The sequence below is a fragment of the Arvicola amphibius genome, chromosome 8 (genome assembly GCF_903992535.2).
Source record: "Arvicola amphibius chromosome 8, mArvAmp1.2, whole genome shotgun sequence".
In the NCBI taxonomy this organism is placed as follows: Eukaryota; Metazoa; Chordata; class Mammalia; order Rodentia; family Cricetidae; genus Arvicola; species Arvicola amphibius.
Genome location: NC_052054.1, coordinates 87,877,743 through 87,901,377, shown reverse-complemented (window position 1 = coordinate 87,901,377; position 23,635 = coordinate 87,877,743). Strand labels below are relative to the sequence as shown.

Here is a 23,635-nt window from a genome sequence, read left to right as displayed (position 1 = left end):
CTGTTTTCTGCTTTCCATTTAAATCTGTAGAAAGTGTCTTCGGCGGTAAAGCTAGGTTAGCTGTGAGTCTCGTTTACCCTGAGAGGTGACAGGTGCTCACTCAGTTCATGCTCATATTAAATACATGACTCTATCAAGCATTTAAAAGAGGAAAAGATTAAGTCATGTAAATTGTTAGCTCCATGTTTTCTGAGAGCTCAGAAAGCAGAACAATTGTAAAAATGTGATTAATGTCATACCCAAGCTTTCATTCTAACCAAGCAGGTAATAAATGCTTGTCAACTACTGTAAAAACATTTTACAACAAGCTGAATACTGCCCTTTTCTTTGACAGACCAAAGAGCATATGAAAAATGAAACACAAAACAAAGCATGTAGATTTTGTTTTCTGTTGCATAATTTTTTTGTCCCATAAGGTTGTCATTTTGATTCCAGTTCATCTGTATTTGAAATATTCAACATTTTCTATCTCACTGATATAGTTTTAGTACCTATGTCATGCTGAAAATTCTACATGCCATGCCACCTTTAATGGTGAGTTCATGGTTGTTTTGAAGGCAAATATTGGTGCTAAAAAGGGGGAACTAAAGCTACAGCAAGGTCCCACTGATGCAAAACAGAAGCTCCTGATGAGATCAAGGCTCTATTCTGGCAATGGAAACAGGGGAGAATAGTATCTATAGCAAAGACGGGGAGGGTCACCTTCAAGACAAGATTGTGGGTAATGCTGAGACGTATGGTGGAAATAGACAAATGAAGCATGTTTTCAATTACTGGCCACTGGATTTTACCTCATGGTTCTTCCATATTAACAGAATAAAATAAAGAAGTGGGAATACATAAATCTGCAAAACTATATAGCAAACAAAAAGCATAAAAAAGTCAACCCAAATGGTGGTAGAAAACTATACGTATAATAAAGAATTAGCATCTTACACAAAGAACCATAGACAAGTGAGGAAAGCTGGGACTAGTTGAGGTGCCCTTCCAGGAAAGAACACACCAATAGTTCATCCAGTGCCCAAACGTCAGCCTTTGAAATATGCATACAAGTAACATTATATGGATTCAACAGGTTATATTTAAGAAACTATACATACATACAAATACATATGCATGCAGTAATGAAAGAGAGAACATAAATTTGAAGGAGAGTCGGGAGGGAGTTGTGGGAGGCTTGGAGGAGGAAAACAGAGGAGATAAATGTTGTAATGAAATTATAATCTCACCAATATGCCATTTTCTGTACCTGAGTAAATCTTTGCTCTCCTGAATGCTCTGTTCTCTTCACAGGCTGTATTCTGCCCACTGCTCACCACCTCAGGGGAACGATGGCCACAGAGTCTACAGCCACTGCTGCCATCGCTGGGGAGCTGGTTTCTTCTGACAAAATTGAAGAAGCCCCACCTCTTTCTGCCTCTGCAGATAAAATGGAGAGTCTGGATATGGATAGTGAAGCTAAGAAAATGTTGGGATTAGAGCAGAAACATCTGGTAATGGGGACCATTCCATTGGCGGTTAATGCATTCCAGGAAGCAGCTAGTCTTTTAGGTAAGAAGTATGGAGAAACAGCTAATGAATGTGGAGAAGCCTTCTCTTTTTATGGGAAGTCATTTTTGGGGTTGGCCAGAATGGAGAATGGAGTGTTGGGGAATGCCTCGGGAGGAGTGCATGCAGGAAGGAAGAAGAAAAGACAGAAGATGAGGCTTTGGTTGAAAATAATGATAATGGATCTGAGGAAGCAAGGGAAGAGTTGAGAGAACAGGTTTACGATGCCATGGGAGAAGAAGAAGCCAAAAAGGCAAAGGCAAGTCTCTGCCAAAGCCTGAAAGTGGCACAGAGCAAAAAAGTGAGATGGAGAAGGGTGGAAGAGAAGATTTGGATATAAGTGAGCCTGCAGAGAAGCTTCAGGGAAAAGTTGAATCGACTTCAGAGCAGTTAACTGAATCCTCTGGAGAGGCAAAAGAAGCAGCAATACCAGCACTGAAGGAAGCTGAGGTTGCTTCTGGGAAGACAGAGCAGGCATCATTGTGTGCTGAGGAAGGAAAATCAGTTTCTGAGGCTTATGTTAAAAATAAAGAATGCGGAGAAATGGTGCATCGGGAGAAGGAGAAGAGATAATAAGCATAGAAAAAAAAGCCAAAAGAAACTTCAGAAGATCGGCCTGTTGGGGCTCCAGAAAAGCTGGGCATTGCCACGAAGGGAGAAGCTGAAACAGTAGATGCCACAGTCAAATTGGTGGACGTGGGTGGGGAGGAACTAAAGGATCAGGTGTCTGCCTCTGAGAGTGAACTGGGAAAGGCTGTTCTTGAGCAACTGTCAGGGCAAGATGATGAAGTGTCACCAGCGGTGGCTGCAGAGGCTGGGTCAGAAGTCTCTGAGAAGTCAGGGCAGGAGATTATAGTTCTTCTCAACAATGGTTCAGTTGATGGGCCATCAGCCACAGGAGATCAGACTCCTAGGGAACCGCAGACTCCTGCAGAAAGACTGACAGAGACTAAAGATGGTTCAAGTGTAGAGGAGGTCAAGGCAGAGCTGGTTCCTGAACAGGAGGAAGCTATGCTACCTGTAGAAGAGTCTGAGGCAGCTGGAGATGGGGCTGAGACCAAGGTGGCCCAAAGGGCCACGGAGAAGGCACCTGAAGACAAATTTAAGATAGCTGCTAATGAAGAGACACAAGAGAGAGACGAACAGATTAAAGAGGGTGAAGATACTGAGGCTCAGAGAAAGAGGACAAAGAAAATGACAAGGCTGAAGGAAACACAAATGAATCAGTTCTTGAAAACAAGTCTCTTTAAGAAAGCAAAGAGGAGGAGATTGGGAACCTAGAGCTTGTCTGGGATGTGCTGGATTTAGCAAAGATCATTTGTAAAAGGCAAGAAACAAAAGAAGCCCAGCTTTATGCTGCACAAACCCATCTTAAACTGGGAGAAGTCAGTGTTGAATCTGAGAATTATAGCCAAGCTGTGGAGGAGTTCCAGGCTTGTCTGAGCCTCCAGGAACAATATTTGGAAGCCCATGATCATCTCCTTGCAGAGGCTCACTACCAGTTGGGTTTGGTCCACGGTTACGACTCTCAGTATGATGAGGCAGTGGCACAGTTTGGCAGGTCTATTGAAATCATTGAGAAGAGAACGGCTGAACTAAGTGAGCAGATGAAGATGAGAAAGGAGTTGAGGAGCAGAAAGAACTGCTACCTGAAATTAGAGAAAAGATAGAAGATGCAAAGGAGTCTCAGTGCAGTGGGAATGGAGCTGAACTGGCCTTGAAATCTCCTCGGGTAGAGTTCTTTGTCAGGTTTCACTACTGGTGGAGCAGGCACCTCAGTCTCTATGATTGCCAGTAGAAAACCAACAGACGGTACTTCCTCATCAAATTAATATTTCCCATCTTGTCAGAAAGAAGAGGAAACCAGAGCAAGAGAGCCCAAGAAAGATGATGCAAAGAAAGCCAGGCAAGCGCCAGAACCAAATGGAGGCAGTAGGGATACTGTCCCCCAGCGAACCCGAAGTTTCAGAAAACATGGAGTTTGAGGCTGAGAATCAGGCTAAGAGCCCGGCAACAGCAGAGGGGACTGTGGAGTCTGCAGCTACAGCTGAAGGCACTGCATGTTAAGAGGGAACAGAACCTTTCTCCCAAGGGAAAGTGGTTTTATAAATAATGTATATTTTCACTTTTGGGGATTCTTTTGTATAACTTCAATAAGTATTGTAGGCAACAACAAAAGAAAAGAAATTATAATCTAAAAAATGAACAAAAAAGTAAAGGGTTACTGTCCAAAATATGTACTCATACAATCCAACAACAAAACATTTTTTTATTTAAAATCCACATATAACTTGATTATTGGCAAGGACAATCTAAGGACATTTTTCTAAGAAGTCATTCAAATGACCAACATGTGTATGGACAGATCTTCAACATTACTAATCAAGCCAACAGTCCAAACCACAATGGCCTATCACCTCAGACCGGGGAAGGTGGCTGTATGCAGTAAGTCTGAAGACAAGTGTGTGAGGCATAGATAAAAGGGAACATTCATAGACTAGAGAAACGGCTCAGGGGTTCAGCACACACGCTGCTCTTACAGATAACCCAGGGTTCAGCTTTCAGCAGTCCTGTTGGGTGGCTCTCAGGCACCTGCAGCTCCAGCTCCAGGAGATTTGGTGCCCTCTTCTGGCCTCCACAAGAGAAAAAATACGAAAACTTCAGCAAAAAGATGAAACTAGAACTATGACCTGACTCCAGATCCTAGTTACAGGGATGTATCCAAAGAGGGGCTAAAAAAAGGGGGGGGGGTATGTTGAAGAATTATTTGTACTCCAAATCTCCAGAAGTTTTAACTTTTTGAAAGATTAATATAAAGTAGTAATTGGTTTCTTATTAATCAAATATTTCATGGGGGATAAAGATGTAAAAACCCCTCCCCTGAAGAGCCATTGCATGCTCTTTATTTTTCTCCAGATAATGACTGCAAGCCACAATGGTGACTAGTAGTGACATCTCCACTTTACTTTTCCTTCATAAGTCCGCTCAGCATAACCACAGTGGTTACTATTGATTCATTTGGTTGGATCTGGGATAGACTAAGAGAATGTGCCTGGGTGGGTCAGTGAACATTTCCAGAAGGGACTACCTGAACGTGGAAGAGCCCCTATCAGTGTGTACGTTCCTATCAGTACATGGCTCGGGTATAGAGGTTGGCGCAAAAAGCCATGCTGCTTGTTTGTCTGCATTGGCTTCTGGGAGTGTATTTTATCCTCCTGCTCCTGATGCTGCTGCTGCTGCTGCTGCTACTGCTGCTGCTGCTGCTGCTGATGATGATGATGATGATGATGATGATGATGATGATGACGATGATGACGATGATGACGATGATGACGATGGTGACGATGATGACGATGATGACGGTGATGATGGTGATGATGATGACGATGGTGATGATGATGATGTTTCCATCCTCTGCTGGCACCAGCTTCTAGATTCTTCAGCTCCACAGTAGACTGAAAACAAGTAACTCTTCATGAATCTTCCATGTTTTCAGTGACAGGCTGGAACTGTTGAAGCATTTGGTTCCATGGATTTAGAGTTTTCAGCCTCTCCAGGATACAGACATCAGTCGTTGAACTGCCCAGCCCTTAGCATGCAAGTCATGCTACTGAGTTGCCTTTTATAATAAGCATGTAGTCTATTGGTCCTGTTCCTATAGAGACGCCTATCTAATGCAGCTGTGAAGCATACACATACATGCACATATGATGTCATGAAAACTGGACAGAAACTGCTTTCTAACTGATACAAGCAAGAGAAGAAGAAATATGTTAAACATTATAAGCAAGAAGAAGAAATATATTAAATATTAATATATGCAATAATATATTTTTAAAAACAATCATAACACTGTGTGTTCTCTGGAGGTTCCTAGCAGGTGGTATCTTGAAAAAAATACAGGTAAAAACATAAAAAATTTTTATTTACTCTTTATCAAGTCTTAGTATAAATTAACTTTATGAAGAAAATAAATATTTAAGAAAATCTAATGATTGAACAAGAAGATAAGGAACTAACATGTCTGGGCACTTTACGTACATTCTTCTCTTCAGAAGAACCTGGCTGAATCATATTCAGCTCTTTTATAGGCTAAACTCCCAAGGCTTAGAGATGTTAGCTGACTGGCATCACTCAGAAGGAAGCTGCCAGAAAACAGAACTGATATGTGTGACCATAAACATTTTTCAAGTTTTCAGTAATCACTCTTTAAATATTTATGCATTTTCTGTGTATGAGTGTTTGGTCTACAAATACGCACATGCAGCATGCATGTGTCAAGGGCAGCGATCAGAAGACAGAAGCAGGAAATTGTAGCACTAGTTCTAAGAGGTCTTAATAGTAAAAGCCCAGAGCCGAATATAAGGGGAAATGCTGAGAGATGAGAGAAACAAAGGAGCAAATCACAACCCCTTACCCTACTCAAATTCCCAGCCAAAAAGAGACTGAGCTCCTGTCTCCTCCTGCCTTATCACTTCCTCTCTCCACCCAGTCATACCACTTCCTGTCTGTCTGCACAGACCTCCAGACCTCTATGGTTAGCTAGTGGCTAGCTCTGCCCTCTGGTCTTCAGGCAAGCTTTATTTGTACAAACAAGATATCACCACAAGGATATTCATAGACTATTCACCTGATAAGGTATTAATGTTTAGAACTACAGAAAGGACTAAAAACTTTTTCACAAAGAAGTAAGCAATCTAACTAAAATGTACTGATAACCTGAATAGACACTGTGCAGGAGATGAGACTCAAATGGACAACAGGTTTCTAAACACACATGGTGTATTAGCCATGGGGAAATTGAAGCAAATCCATATAAGATGTCATCTTACTATACTACAGTAGCTGTCATGAAGAAAAAGAATACTAAGTTCTGACACGGGTGTGGAGAAAAGCAAACTCATTTACCATTTGTAGAAATGCAGATGTTACAGCCATGGAGAACAGTGTGGAAGTGCTTCAAACACTTAAGAACAGATGTACGGTCAGATCCAACTCTATCACTTCCAGATGTGAATCCAAAATGCGAAGTCAGCATACCAATGATATATCTCCATGCATGTGCTTACCGTACTATTCACATTATCAAAGATATAGCATCAACTCGGGTGTTCACACATGAATGGATGATAAAAGAAGGGGGGGGCCTCTGTACAGTAGAAGATGATTTTACCATGAAGAATGAGCTCATTCGCAAGGAAATGGATGAATGAGAAGGGATACATACATTGTGTCAAACTGACTTTATTTTGTCTGGGTGCAGAATGGTGGTGATTTAAGGTGAGAAAACATAGGAGAAGGGTGAAGGGAACTTGCCTAATGGACACCCAAACAAAGGCAGACAGAAGGAAAGAGTTTTGACAGTCCTCAGCACAAGGGGATGATGACAGTTTATAATCACCTGTGGCGTTTTTAAGAACACTTAAAAAGAGAAGCGACCCCTTAGTTCCAGACAGGAAGCTGTGGCAAGAGAATTGCTGCCTCGGTCTGGCTGTCACACTCACTGTGCACAAATATTACAAGTCAACCAAGAGCAACCAACAGCTGTCACACTCACTGTGCACAAATATTACAAGTCAACCAAGAGCAAAACAAAGTGTGTCTCTTGCCTTGTTCCCTGCATGAAACATAAATAAACAGCTTTATCTGAAGGAATTTGTTTAGGAGCCCCAGAAGTAGAATCAAGCCCAGAATATACCAAATAAAAGACCAATTCAATCCTTAGGACTCTTTTTAACTCTCTATACATATATTGTTTTTCCCATTGGCTTTGGAAAAGTCATGGTAATTAGAAAGTGCTTCCTGCTTGGCATAAACTCCCTATTAATAAACTAGAGAGGTTCAGAACCTACTAAAGATATGCATCCTAGACAACATAATGCTTTCAAAAGCAAAAGGCAGAAACTGAAAACAAACCTACAAAAGGGCTTCATTTATTATGGGTTCAATACAAACTTTCTAACAATTGCTCAAGTCTTTGAAAACAAATGACATCCCCAGGAAGGAGAAGAAAAAGAGCAAGGTGGACAGGAGTCAAAATGTCTGCATTTTAATCCAAACTCTACGGTGAATGACATTTTCCCCAACATAGTATTTTTATTAATTGTTTGCAATTTTCATACAACGCACCCCAATCACACTAGATTTCCACTCTTCCCAGGTCCATCCTCCCACCCTTGTACTTCCCCCCACCAAATAAAAATCCACCAAATACAATTTGTGTTGCCCATATACTCATTGGGGCCTGGTCGAACTGCCAGTGGCCCAGTCCCTTAAAGAAAACTAAGTCCTTCCCTCCAACCCCCATCAGCATCCACCAACTGCGAAGAGCTACGCTTTAGCATCTTTATCCCAATTTTTAAGGACTCTCTACAATGGGCTCCTGTCTGGATTTTCTTTGGAGTGGGGGCTTGCCAGAGAAGCTGTCAATGTCTCTCGTTCTCAGTTATGAGTCTGCAGTCATCGATACCATCTCAAAAGAAACTTCCTTGTCCATAGAAGTCTGCAAAGTCTGCAGCTGCACAGATCGTGAACTCCACGTGGTTTCCAGCTGCACAGATCGTGAACTCCACGTGGTTTCCAGCTGCACAGATCATGAACTCCACGTGGTTTCCAGCTGCACAGATCGTGAACTCCACGTGGTTTCCAGCTGCAGCACAGACCACGGACATCCGTCTGGTCTCTGGACTAATCAGATTCCTAAGTCCCAGTGTCCTCGTTGGAGGAAAACACACCCAAGAGAACGCTTGACACAGCAATATTCTAACAAAGCCACGAGTGTCCAGTGGGAAACAGAATTTATCTTCAATCATCTAGCAGCTGGCTACCAAGGACTAAAGAAAAGACTTAAGGGTCTCTCCCTTGATGAAGGTTCTTTTAAACTGAATCTCCCAAAAGTGTAAATGGTCCCCTTTTACCATGGAAATGGGCATGTCTGAAAGACTCAAGACTCTGCATTTCTGACATTTCCAACATTCCTTATGCGGCCAATACCAAACTTCAGATGGTTTGACCACTAGATGGGTATGGTGGTACATATTCACATCCCAGCACCAGAAAGCTGAGGGGAGAGGATGATGTTAGCTCATGCGACCAGCCTTGACCATACAGTGATTTAGAAACTAAGAACATTATTTATGCACCAAAAAAACGTTTTCATGTTTACCAAAAATTGGAACAGCAATGAGGCCATGTTTATTCCTGAAATCCAAGTCCAAATACAACCAATTGCACCTACAGAACTCTACATTTTTATCAGTGGGATAAAAAGAGAACATGATACTCCTTTTGCTCTAGGTCTTCCATTTAAATCTTTTTTCCCCCTCCTATAGTAAATTTTCACACTGGACACTCGTGTAGATGAAATGCAGAACTTACCTTTCTACCTTCTCACTATTGGTTAAATGACACTGTAGAACAGGATACCTTTACGAAGGAGTCTTCAAAGGAGAAATTAGGTTTGTCTTTGATCATTCAGCCATGCAAGAAGGTTTGCAACATCTGCACAAACGGCAGCAGAAACTGGCAATCTATATTCTCTCCATCAGCCTGATCTCATTACAAAGGCTAAAGTTATATTTTAAGTTTAAATTACTATACTGAAGAGATCTATAAAATAAAAGTGCCCCTAACCTGTAAGCCCCACTTGTCCAAGGATGGATAACTTCCTGAAAGGTTGTGGGCTATTTCTCATGTAAAATAACAAGCCGCATGTTTTCACATAGGTGAACAAGGTTGGTTGCCCCAACTGCACAGGATATGCTTGACCACAAGTAGGCATGAGGTCATAGGTGGGAGGTGAGTCGGCAGGAAGTACGGCAGGATGTATGCTTGCTTCCGACTGGACGAAGGTGGGAAGTATGTAATCTTGTGGGCTTTTCCTTTATAAGCGCCTGACTAACCAAATAGAACATTCTCTGGGAATCCTGGGTATGAACCTAGCCAGTGCCCACTGTCCTGGCCAATATTAAGTAAAATTTGCTTTAATGGGACAATCGTCGATTTGGTCTTTCTGTTTGCTTGCTAATAAATGAAGTCTTCAAACAAAGCTTTGAGCAGCTAAGCATTATTAGCGATAAAGTTTTAATGTTCTCCTACTCTTTTATTTATATGGAAATATAATGAATTTCCAGGTTCAAGGTGTGAGCTCAGAAGATGTGCATTTTAGAAACTCAAACACAAACAGGAAATGAAAACTTTTTTTCACTTGGTTTTGGGGGTTATAAATGTTCAGCCTTAAGGTAAACTTCAGATACTTTTATTGACAAGGAGAGAAAAGGGAAAACGCTGTGCTTTCAAGTGGAAGCATTATGTGCCTTGGTTCCTAGTTGCAGCTTGTATGAAACAGCAAAGAGCCATAATAATATTTTTCCATTTTAAAAAGAATGCTAAGGGGCAAACAAAGCAAGAAATACAAACACTGGCACGGACATGTTCCACTAACTTAGAAGTACCACCGCCACTCCCAGTTTAACACACAGAACCAAAATAATCAATTTCCTTTTTTTTTTTTTCTCATGGTTTATTTTTTTTAATATTTAAAAATTTCCATCTCCTTCCCTCCTCCTCCCCCCTCCCTCCCCTCCTCCTCCCCCTTCCCTCCCCTCCTTCTCCCCCTTCCCTCCCCTCCCCTCCACCCATACCTCCCCTCCTCACGTGAGAAAGGAGTTCTATAAATCACTGAAATAAAAATATGTGCTTACAAGTGTATAAAAGACAACAATTTTGAATAAATTATAAGCCAAAACCACGATTCTGTCTCCAATTTTTGTGCTAAAAATAAAAGGGGAACTATCTGTCAAAACATTACCCACAGCAAAGGATCCTTTAGCATGGAGGTTCCCAATTGTCCCTCGCAAGTGTGTTTCTAGATTTCCACACTGAAATCAGAGTGCTCACTTGTGCTGAAGCAACAGAGAAACTTATCATCTTTACTTCCTGTCTGGTCCCCAAGAAACTGAGGACAGATGGCTGAGGTGCCTATTAGCATACCAAAGTTCATGCTGGCATCCTGGCCAGGGTCACTGGGCCCCTACTGCTCCTCTCTGTTCTGCTCACCCCAGCCCCCTCTTCTCAACCTTTCTAGCCCTGTGGCTTCCCTGAACTTCTCTTCCCCCAGCTCTATTTCTAACCTGCAGTATGTTGTATTTTCATTTTATTTCCATCTAAGCATTAATCCCATTTTTTTTATATTTTGAAGCATTTAAATTTTGGCTCAAAAGTGTGTGTGTGTTAATTCCCAAACTTTTAGAAAACGTAAAATATGTGTACTTTGGCTTTTAGATTCACTATGTTGGTTGTGGGGGGCACTTGGTATTTTTGTAAACTTCTTAGATTTTTTTTTAAAGATTATTTGTGACCTAATATGATTAACTCAAAAAAGTGTCAATGGCACTTGAAAAGAAATTAAGTTATACTACTGTTGGGGCAGTGTTATTTATGTATCTGTAGGATATATTTGATCAAGTATTATTCAAACCCAATCTTTTGTTATTGACCTATTGGGTTCTTCTGTCCATTACCGAATGTTGGATATCAAAATATCCATTATTATTGTGTTTTTGTCTTTTTCTGTTATCAGGTTCATCAATATTTGTTTCATATATTTAGGAGTTCTAATATTGAGTGTATATGCATTTATAATGGCTAGATTTCTCTCATTTGTTTGTCATTTTAGTATTATGCATTTTGCTTTGTGTGACAGTTTGTTACTTAACTATTCTGTTAGATAGATACAGATTTTATATATGTGCATATATATATACACATAGGTATGTATATATATACATATATGTATATATATATAGGTAGGTAAGTGGATGGATGGATGGATGGATGGATGGATGGATGGATGGATGGATGGGTAGGTAGGTAGATAACTTTTTCTGACTCCTTGCACAACAGGTCCTTTTCTATCCCACCAACGCTACTTAAATAAACAGGACAAACAGATTTTTACAAATACAACTTAATCAGTGTGGAAAAATACAATCTTAAAGACAGCATCACAAGTAACATTAAAAACAAAGAAAAAATTTGAGTAGAAATAGGGAGAAAGAAAGGTTTACACTCAGGGTGCTAGTTTATTTTCAGAGAGATGCTGAAACAATATGCATGTAAGAGAAAGGAAAGAAGGCAAAAGTGTAAGAACTAAGAAAGAAAAGCTAACCTTTGTACGTGGTAAAACTGTGTAGCTAGAAAACCAATCTCCAAGGGAATTTACTAAGTCTCTGCCAATTACTCTACAAAACATCACAGCCTAAAACACATGAGAAACAACTAAAGAGGCTAAATATCAAGAAAAGACTATATTAAGAACAGTGATGAAATATTTAGCAATGAACTTATTTAGAGTACTATATATAAGTTCAAATACTAGTAAAGAACACAAAAGAAAACAATTTTCAATCCGTAAGCCTATAGACATTCAAATACTTTGTATTTGTGGAAGTGAGGCAGTATTTGTAAAATATTCAGTAGACATTTAAAAATCAATAATATTTTAGTCAAGTAATAAATAAAGATAAATACTTAAGGAAAGTCATTTGCAGTAATGGGAATAAAATGCATAATTAAAACTAAATTTATAGATACATTATCAGCAGTGATTTAGACCAGCTAAATTTATTCACTGTATTCAGATCAGGCAAGAAATAAAAGATTCAGAGCACACAGGAAAATGATGCAAAATAAAGCTGATCAAGAATAATTTCTAAACTACGGAGAAATGGCAAATGCAATATTAAAATAATCGGGTGTATAAGGTATAAAAGTTTAAAGTACAATCTAAGCATCATCAGTCTTCTGCAAATATCCTGCTCAACTAAAATCTAAAACAATAAAAGAGAATTGTTTTAAAAATGAATACATATGAGTTCTCTGTGATATTGTCAAAATTAATAGCAAATATATATATAATATATATAATATATTCTTTAAATGAGCTGGGTTGAAGAATAAATAAAGTCTTTCTGTTTTGAATAAAACTTTACAGAAATATTTAACAATGCAAATCATAGCCCATAGTATAAACCCACAATGGGATTCTTCATGGTTTTTTTTTAATATATCAGAAGTTTAGAAGTAGGGAAAATATCTAAGTACATGTATAATTATCATAAGACCCTGAAGAGAGCTATCATTGAAGATATGGCAAATACATATTGAAAATTAATTACCTAAATTGATGTATCCTAATTCTTCACTTTCCTAAAACATTAGAAGTAAACTTAAAGACATTCACAAGTATTTAAAGCATAAACCATAATAATTACCCTCATACTTGCAACTTATGAGATGATTACTGTTTAAGACTATTAGGTTCCTCGTATTTAATACACATTGTATATAGAAACCTTAAAACTTTTGAACATTGGGTATGATTTTTTGTTTTTACTTGTATTCTTCCTACACAAAAATTACATTAACATGGATTTACATTGTGTGCTGATCTCCGTTCTAAACATGAAGAGATCATTCCTGAGAAGGCTGCAGCTTTCTGAAGAGCCTCCTCAGTATAAAACACTTAAGAGGTGGCTGTGCCAAGAACTCTAAAGGAGAAACTGAGTTAGTAATATGTCACCTGATTATAATGTCTGTCCCTGTGACCTGTCATGAGTTAGAGGAATAAAACACTGTTCACTTACTTTACAACAAAATGTAGAACTCTCTGCTTTGCGGGTTGCTGTGTTTTGACCACGTATTTTCTTTGCAGATCAATTTCTGCTGACTTCTTTGAAGGGAGGGCACGGGCATCAAGAGAAGGAAAGAAGAGCCTGGAGAGGGTGTTGGCGATTCTCCACCCAATGTACTTAGAGAAAACTTCCTCGCCTAGGCTTGGTGTAACTTTTGTGCTGTATCTAGTAAAGGGGTCGATTGGGACGTTTAATTCAGCCTGTTGAAATGAAAAGAAGAGCAGTTTGAATATGTTTGAATGAAAGGAAAATCCAAGCCATTTAATAAAAGATCAAGTGTATGCTCATTTTCTTTGAATAACAGTACCTTCATAAGGTCATTTAAAGGGCTCGGTGGTAAAGGTTCTTGACCCAAACTCTGATGACCTGAGCTTGACCCACAAGTCCCACACAATGGAAGGAGAGAACAGACTTCTGCAAGCTGTCCTCACACCTCCATAACACACCTCTGTACACACAGGGCGTACGCAACACAAAATAAATAAATAAATGTAATTCAAATTGTGTAAAAACAATCTTTGCAATAAAAGAGTTCCCCCAATTAAAAAAAGGAACAAAGCAATATTCAATATTCAGTAAAGAGAACAATTGTGTATTGGTTCACATTAGGTAATTCTTTAATGTAATAATAAAATGAACATTTTAAATATGATACAGTTGACATACAGAGTTTCATAAAAAAACAAGCATTTAAAGTGCTGTATACTTTATTATATGACATTTTCTTTACTCTGCTTATAGCTTAGAACCCCACTAAAGTGAGCAGAACATTTCCAGAGAAAGGATTTTAAAAGCAAAAGAACTGTAGAAGCAATAGTTTTGCATTTAGCAACAGTTGAAAATGTTTTTAGTTTTTTTATGTTTTTGGATTTTTATTCATTGTTTTTATTTTTTATTTATCATTTTTATTGATATTTTATTTATTACAGACACACAAAACATGAAAATTGTTGTGCTGGCTAGATTTGTGACAACTTGACAACTCTGTCATCATCTGAGAGGAGGGAACATCAATTAACAAATTCCTTCATAGAATATGACTGTAGGCAAGCCTGTAGAGCATTTTCTTAATGGGGGAGGCCCCAGTCTATGGTGTGTGGGGCTGTCCCTAGGCTGGTGGTACTGGGTTCTACAAGAAAACAGGTTGAGTAAGATGAGGAGCAAGCCAGTAAGCAGCACTCCTCCATGGCCTCTGCAATGGCTCCTGCCTCCAGGTCTTACCCTGCTTGAGTTCATATTCTGACTTCTTCCAATGATGAATAGTGATATCAATGTGTAAGCAGAATAAAGCCTTTCCTCCCCAACTTGCTTTTTGGTCCCAGTGTTTCAACAAAGCAATAGAAATCCCACCTAAGATAATATGCATATTAATCAAGTACAATATTATATTTCAAAGCAGTAGATGCTAATTGGTGCCGTATGCCAAAGTCATGACAGAGTGGGAACATTCCAAAATGTTTCATCAAATTCTATCCAAACTGAGATACTGTTTGGAATCTCCAATATGTATTAGATGCTAAGACTAACTCTAAACACTTTTTAAAAATTCAGAGGCTTATTTTCTTTGGCCTGACTTGGTAATAGCGAATGGAGATTTACTAAAACCTCACACGTTATGGTTTACAGATGTGCATTTTATAAGTTGGGTGCTGTTTGTTTTTTATTTACAGTGTAAATTTTTTCTGAATAGCATTGGTCTTTACAGAGCCCTTCACCATCACACGGAGTTCATGTTAGACGACTGAGGTCCCTGTTATAACATCTATGCGAGCAGTTGGAGCTGAGCAGACACTTTCATCAATAGAGTTACCTCCCCAGCAAGCATCAGGACTGAACTTTGACCTCCAGGATCCATGCCAAATAATGATAATAATTAATAATAATAATAACAATAACCTTCCCTTTGTCATGAACTGCAGTGAATACAGAGACTGCTGGATGTTCAAGTGTTGAGAATACATGACAGTTGAGAACTCATCCCTAAAAAGGCCATTTGGATCATCTTCGTGAAGGGAACATTGTGACAGAAAGGGCAAAATGAATTTAAGAGCTAACAGCTAGGGAAGGGATCCACAAACTGCTACGTCCTCAGCGTGACACAACCACAGCAATAATGATCTTACAGATTTGGTTGTCCGCACTACACCTGCATGAGACTGAGCATGTCATTCGTCAGTGATGGGTGAGGAGTTGTCCGGGATAGGAGGGAAATAGGGGTGTGTCATTGGGAAGAACCTGGATGTACTCTGTGCACGTATGAAATTGCCAAAGAAAAAGTCTACAAAAATAAAGTTCAAATTTAAAAGCTCCCACAAGTTTACCACTCAAATGAACTATTATGAGCATATTGAATTACTGATCTAAGGTTTTATTTCATGTATGTGTGAACATAAATAAATATGCTTTATGTGTTTAAAAAGAACATGAAATTTTGGGTGTAAAGGAGGCAGTGACATCAAAAGATCTAGTTACAGCATGGTGAACGCAGTTGATAATATTGTGTCATTTTTCTTCAAAAATGCCAAGGGAAGACTTAGTGTTAGTCACATGAGACACGTTGGTTGGCTTGATTTAGTTATTCCATAGTATATATAAATTTCAATTAACCTTACTGTACTTAAAAGTATATACAATTTTGCCAACTAAAAAGAGAAATTAAATGTTAGTAAGTGACATCAAAACAGGGAGCCTTATTGTGCTGTTTCAGAAAAAAAAATTATCAATAGTTCTCATTGAAATATATCCACTCTTAAAGCATTTAAGTTCAATTATGTCTAGACACTGTATTCAGTATACAATTACATTCAGACTATTTACAGCTGAGCTGAATCTGCTGCCTACTGACGAGAAATCCTGGACAGAGTATTCTTGAGACACGAAGTCCAACTGTGTCTGAGACGTGATGGCTGTCGTGATGTGTAGCAAGAGAGCCCACAGAGCCACTGCATGTGCCTTGAATTTTAGAGAGAGAGCACCTATGTTTTGTTTAAAGTCAGTGTTTCTTAGCTGAGTTCTTCCTGAAGGATTTCAGAGCCTTTGCAAAACTCCATCATGAGAGGACCTGGCAAACCAGGAGGTCTCGTGGCTGAGGATTGCTTAAGCGAGTGGTTTTTTCAAACAACTCCAGCTAAGAGATTTTGGTGTACAGAGATTGGTTTGTCAAAAGTGTGGTATGTGTAACAACAAAAAGAGGGTTTTGCAAAGCCATGAGCACTCTGTCCATCAGAGGCTGGACTTCCTCTACAGAGAGCCTACAATTCATCTTTTCTTTGATGGACTCACGCAAAACAGAACACCGTGATATACAGGACATTATTTAACACTTTGGAGTCTAAAGCTTTCTCTGTAAGATGTCAGTCACACCTGACTGTGTCTTCAACTTACCAGTTGTCTTAATTCTCATTAGAAAAGACACTTTAAAATATATAGTAACATACACTACAGCAAACATGTAAGACATTACTATGAGCATACAAACTACTAAGATACAATAAATGAATAAAAGAATGAACGAGTATCTAGACTAGCAAAAATAATGTCTCAAAGCATCATATATGGAAACACCACATTGTATGGAAGGCTGCATTCCTCTAACCCTACACTTTTGATGCTGTTTTCATCATGTCTCCTTTGACTGTTCCTCACTTTTTTTCTATTCAAGGTAGAACTGGCTGTATTGGCTGATGTGTCAGCTGGCTTATCAAGATGAAGACATTCCTTCACCTCTCCTCTGGTTCCATGTTGGAAGCTCAGAGAAATCCCACCCTTCACTGATGTCCAAGGCCTTCTCATATCTCAATCTAACACATATTTTCCTTATTTATAAAAACTTTCCACCAAAATAGACTTCCTACTTTTTCACTGAATGTCCTTTTTTTTCCATTGATGTCTATGTAGGCTTTAGTAAGTCAGGGTTGTATTTATTGTTGGATTGTTAAAAGTTGACCTTTAATTTTGTTTGGGGTAAAAAAATCACAATTTTTAATGTCTATGAAGCTTAGAATTAAAATTGCATGAGTGGAATTCCTGATGGTGAGTTCTCCTACATACATATTCTAACCACAGGCAAGAGCATATGTTTGCCCTTTGATTTCATAGTGGAAATAAAGATGTGGAAGCCAGCATGAATGCAGGTTGGTGGGTAGATGGTAAATCAGCAAAGCAGAAACTCTCCCAGGGAAACAGGATACACTAGCGATTCAAAAGGCAAAAGCTCTCCAGAGTCCCAAATTTTGAATCAATAATTAAGGAAATGTAGAAAATGCAACAAAATCTGAGCTACCTCATATTGCTAGTGATGAGAGATGTCTCCACAGTTTCTTAAGCAATATTAGAAATGAAGTTGTTTTACTTCCTTTGGTGAACATTTTTGCAAGGTTAAGGGTCTAATTGTTGCTTTTTATAAGAATTCTAACCCCACAAAGGAGAGCAGCATGAGTATTCTTAGTCATTGAAATTCTGGTTATGAGGGCATCATTTCTCATCACTGTGGAGAGTTTTATAAATGCCGAGTCACAGTCTCTACCCTTGTAGGGACATTAAAGTCTAAAGCAAAATGACAATCAGGATTAAAGTAAGGATTGAATGAGAATATCATGTTTCCCACTCACAAGTTATGTGGTTTTTCTATAAGTCATTCAATCTGGCTGTACATTTTTCCCGACAGCTGAGTTGAAGACATAACAACCTGCCCAAGAGTAAATTGTTCAATGTAAACATTGAACGTGGAAGTTGACTGTGTTTCCCAGCTCTTTGTGACCCTACCTCTTTCAATGCCAGCGCCTCCTTGGCATTTGTTTTCAGAAAGAGCAGGATGTAGTCCAAGCAACAGAGTCTTTGAGTACCATTCGCTGACAGGGCATGAACCACCTGCCACTTGTTGCACCCTAAGCCACATTGGCCACAACAGTAGGAGGGCTGTGGCCTTAAGTGGGGCTAATGTGTCAGTTAGTGCTTTGCCTCGCCTATGTACTGCAAGGCTCTCTGAGCACCACTGTGGTCTTCAACATGGTTCCACTACTTCAGCATTTTGTTACTGAGACACAGTTCTCCAAAAGGAAAGTCAGACATGAAGGAGTAGAAAGCCAGGCACAGAGACACTGATGAAGACTGACAACCATCTTGTCTGCTCAACAGACTGCACTGAGACTATGGAAAAATTATTATGTATCAAAAACCACCTTAATAATCTCGCCATGAAATTAAAACCACAAAGGGCTTTACCTGATGAGTCAAAGATACTCTGAATAAAGTCACACATTCATTTGAACTATGTATATCTCTCTTTGATATTCCAGGTCATGTACCAGATGGCAGAGAGCCTTTATACGTGATGGCTTCTCCTGCATGTGTCAACATATGCCACTGAAGCCCCAGCACAGAGCCTTGCTCAATACAAGTCTTTCTGGAAACATTTCAGACAAAACACATTAATTACCATTTGTTTATTATGCCACTCTATGTAGATGACAGGTTTTTTTCTCTATATTGGGTTTATATTCACTTTGTTGCACAAAGGACTCATGTTTAGGGATCTATTCAGAATTGATTTTCACTTTAAATATTCTTGTTACATTTTTCACCTCTCCCCAAACCTCCCAAAGCATCAAATATTATGAACAGATATAACAAGATTAATGATGGCAGAATGTTATTACAGATTAAAAAGTATACAATGCATGGTAGTACATAATGTAGTCAGCAATGGGTTTATCAGTAATGAAGATGAATTGAAGTTTTAAATTAAAAAAAATATTCATTTGATGTGTTGCTTTAATGGTTGATGAATAAAGCTGCTTTGGCCAATGGCAGGGCAGAATAAAGCCAGGCGGGAAATCTGAACAGAGATACGGGGGGGGGGGGGGGAGGAGGCAGAGTCAGGGAGATGCCTTGTAGCTGCCAAAGGAAACAGATGCCCCAGAACCTTACCAGTAAGCCACAGCCTTGTGGTGGTGATACAACGATGAATAGAAATAGGTTAATTTAAGATGTAAGAGTTAGTTAATAAGAAGCTCGAGATAATAGGCCAAGAAGTGTTGTAATTAATACAGTTTCTGTGTGATTATCTGGGTCTGAGAGGTCAGGAAACAAACAAGCAGTCTCTTGATGTAGGTGTGTCTTCTATCTATCTGATGATTTCATTGGTTAATTAATAAAGAAACTGCTTGGCCTGATAGGTTAGAACATAGGTGGGTGGAGTAGACAGAACAGAATGCTGGGAAGAAAGAAAGTGAGGCAGATGCCTCAAGCAGTCGCCATGCCTCTCCTCTCCAAGATGGATGCAGGTTAAGATCTCTCCTGGTAAGCCACCCCTTGTGGTGCTACACAGATTACTAAATATTGGTTAAAGCAAAATGTGAGAATTTGTCAATAAGAGGCTAGAGCTAATGGGCCAAGCAGTGTTTAAATGAATACAGTTTGTGTGTTGTTATTTCGGGTGTAAAGCTAGCTGTGTGGGATCCCAGCGGGATGAAAAGCAGGCCTGCCTGCAGCTCACCACTACAGTCTCTGTCTACAAAATGGCACCTAAATGACTGGGACTAACGTGCATGGCCTGCCATACACTTTGGGTCTGAGTGCTTGTACTCCCACTCAGGGTTAGGAGGAAAGTAGCTGAGAGCATGCCTGCTGCTCAGCACCCCTACCTGGGAAAGCAGCTGGATCGGGTCTGCTAGGCATGCACAGGCAGGAAAGTATGGTGGATTCCTGCCACCATACACAGAAATATTTGCAGGTCATGAAGTGCGCTGCACGGCAGATTTAGCTTTTACTCAGATAAAAAGGTTTTATGTGCTCCACACTCCTTCCTGAAATGAAGTGGTGAGCACGACTCCTACTTGTTGGTCCCAGAGCTGGCAGTAAGTTACCTCCACCATATTGTTAGGCTGAGAGAGGCAGAGCCAACATCCAGGGCCAAGGTGACCACACTGCATACCATTTTAAAATGCTCCTTGTCAGAAAAGGCTTTCAGATACACAATAGGACAGATTTAGACATAAAAGACCTCTAAACAAGACACAGTGTGTTCAAAAAATGTAACACCATATTGAGTGAGGTAACCTAGACCCAAAATGACAAATATAGTATGTACTAACTCATAAGTGGCTTTTAGACATAAAGCGAAGAAAAACCAGCCTACAATTCACAATCCCAGAGAACCTAGACAATAAAGAAGACCCTAAGAGAGACAAACATGGATCTAATCTACATAGGAAGTAGAAAAAAACAGGATCTCCTGAGTAAATTGGGAGCATCAGGAATATGGGAGAGGGTAGGAGGGGAGAGGAAGGAAGGGAGCAGAGAAAAATATATAGCCCAATAAAAACCATTTTTTAAAAAATGTACATAGGCTTGGGAGATAGAAACAGAGTAAAGACATTAAAAAAAATAAAACAAAGTATCTAAAGAGAAAGTAAAAGTAATATAAAAGAGTATAGGCAGACATAGATTAAAGAGGTAAAAATATTTATAAAAGTCATGTAAAGATGAAAAATACACAGAGTCTGGATTGTGTATACTATTATGTTTTCTTTAATTTTTTTTTACTGCAGAGAGACATTTGATTGTGGGGGCTGCTAAGCTAAATCAACATATATATTTTAAAGGTATCTTGACTTCAAAATTTAAGTCTAGTGATATGTTGCTTTTGAAAAGAGATTCTGCTTTTTGTTTTCACAGAAGATGAAAGCCTGGGGATTCCTTTTAGGATAATATGGTTTGATCAAACAGATCCCTTGAAGTGAAGGCCTAGGTGGTCTAACATCCACAACAGCTTCAGGACTGATGGCTGGGATGTACTAACTACACAGGATACTGTTTAAAAGACCTGATTGAGAGTGCCCCAATCAATCAACAAAATGTAATTTAAAAAATTACACCCAAATTCCCAAATACTGTTTATAAATGTTTGTTTTCATTTAAAGGGGATTGATTGCAAGTGATTTATCATCATAGTCAATTTCTATAAAAATAACAAGGATATGATATAGAGATAAATACTTTGCATTGGTGCAGATCTTGATCATTGATAAAAATTTGAGGTAGATTTGTTACATTGTGTATATGTACTCAATACTTTGCATAGGTATGGATCTTGATCATTGATAAAAATTTGAGGTAGGTTTGTTACATTGTATATATGTATTTCTGCTCTTGTTTAAGGTATTGTGTTTGTGCAGTTCATTTATAAATTTACTGTTTAAATTTATACAGATGAATAGATAGTCATCTATAATAGTCAAACTTGTAGACATGTTAGGTTTTCTAGATGTACAGAAAAATATTTCAGAAGGGTAGGCATTCTTCGCACTTCAAAGACCTACAGAATATGGCATTTAAAATGTTTTGAGAACTTGTACTTTCCTCAACAATGAGAAATATCTGCTTCTGGCAGCAGCAATTACTTCAGAGAGGCTTATGGGCATTGAAAAACCTTGTTACGGAATTTGCCTTCAATATTACAAGGCTAGCCATTTGGGCAAGAAACTGCTTTATGGTATGCTGTATGAACTGAATATGCAGGACCCACAGAAAAGTGACTGCTGAACTGTTTACAAAAGATGAGAGATGGCCCTTCAGGGTTCCTGCCTCACAGAAGAAACTGCCAGACATTCTGCAGGACACAGAAGAAAGCAACCGATGAACTTTGCCATTACAAGGCAGAACAGATCTTCAAATGTTCTGCTTCATGGAAACGTCTGCTGGATACTATGGGCCTGTAGGCTGAAGAAGGATGCCCCATGATACAGAAGAACTTTGGTCCAGGCAATAAAATGTATCTTTCTCATACCATATACAGTAGATTATAATACAAGCTTGCATGTCATTCTTGGTAAGTTACAGTATTGTCTGACATGAAGACCAGTTGGGATAGCAAGGAATTAGGACAGGAAAAAGCAAAGCTTTTGTTATGACATAGTTATTGGCAGTACCAAAAATAAGAGTGTAATAGTACATTTTTAACTTAGGCCAGATTTCTTAAGTCACAAGCCATCACTGTACAGGTGTTGTTTTTAATGTTCCCTACTCACGTGGAGTATTAAGAGAACAGCTAAAAATAGGAATGCTTTAGTCACTCGTGAAGGGCATCTTCTCAACAGTTTCTATCACAGAGTCTTCCAAAGAAGCATCAGAGAAGACACTTAAGACGGTCCTGTAGGACTTCTGAATAAGTAAGTTATTAAAGAAGCAGAAGGATGTGGAGGAGTAAACAAATAAACGTTTTGCAGTTTTGTATTGCAAATGCTATCAACAGGGTGCCCAAAGGAAGAAATAAAAGAGAGAGGTTCATCCTTCATGCTTGACTGTAAAATAAAGGTCACTTGTTTAGAAAATTTTCCCATTCCTTCTAAATTAAAAACACAATTTTAATGGAGTCAAAGCATTCATCCCAGTAACCTGTGGGTCAAATGTGCTCATTTTCTAAACACCGACTTTGGTCTGCCTTACTTATCTGATGTGACATTTGTTTAGCTGTCTTACTATGACAGTATTAAGTGTCTTAAAAGGCGAGATGCAAAAATATAATGGAGATGTGTGTGCTTAACTTGGAAAGAGGCACAGAAGGGTAAAAGTTTTGGTTTTGGAACTAAAGATATTCAAATTCTACATAGCAACACCAGGAGCATAGAGGCAAAGACTGAGGCTGACAGTGGTGTTGAGAGAGAGGCCTTCAGTAAGCTACTTTGTTAGGTTGAGTATGGAAATTCTTAAGGACATATTTTAGAGATCATTTCTCATAAAGCCGATAGCATCTATGCCATCAAATAATAAACTTAGAAAAATCTTTTATGGCCAAAGATGTAAGAATGAGGCAGAAAAAAAAACCATTGAAATAATTAATAATAAAGCAATTGATTGTACACTTAAATTTGCATCTTATGTGTCCCACTTTAAAAAAAATCTTGGCTTATAAAACTACCTGTGGTGGTTAGTTTTAATGTCAGTTTTACATAACCTAGAATCAGCTGAGAAGAGTCTCGGTGGCAGATTGTCTAGATTTCATTGGCCTGTGGAGGGACTGCCCTGATTGTGTTATTGAGATTAAAAACCCAACCTGAAAGTGAGTAGCTCCATTCTCTGAATTTGGGTTCTGAAATTTGTAAAAACAGGAATACTAGTCTGCACGTACTTGTCCATTCCTCTCCGTTCTTTGGTGTCACGTGGCCAGTTCTCTCACACTCCTGCCATTTGGCTTTCCTTACTGAGATGGGCTGAAACAAGGACTCATGAGACAAAATGAACCCTTTCCCTTCTTGTTTTCATCAAAGTATTTTATCACAAAAACAGTCAAGGCAACTAAGATGCCACTGAAAATTTAAATTGTAAGATTAAACCTGAAATAAATGGAATCTTACGAAATTCCCTACCACCTGAATCACACTACCTCCAGATGT

General features: G+C 38.9%; 1 protein-coding gene and 1 pseudogene across 1 annotated transcript in view; one reads left to right on the top strand and one right to left on the bottom strand.

The window, feature by feature from the left end:
- Positions 1 to 23,635, bottom strand: part of Tmem232 (transmembrane protein 232) — a 237,768-nt gene that overhangs the window by 109,009 nt on the left and 105,124 nt on the right. Inside the window, exon 11 of the mRNA XM_038341007.2 lies at positions 13,194 to 13,441. Within this exon, the coding sequence (XP_038196935.2) occupies positions 13,194 to 13,441 (248 nt within the window). The remainder of the gene's footprint in view (positions 1 to 13,193; positions 13,442 to 23,635) is intronic.
- LOC119820780 lies at positions 1,332 to 3,615 on the top strand (annotated as a pseudogene).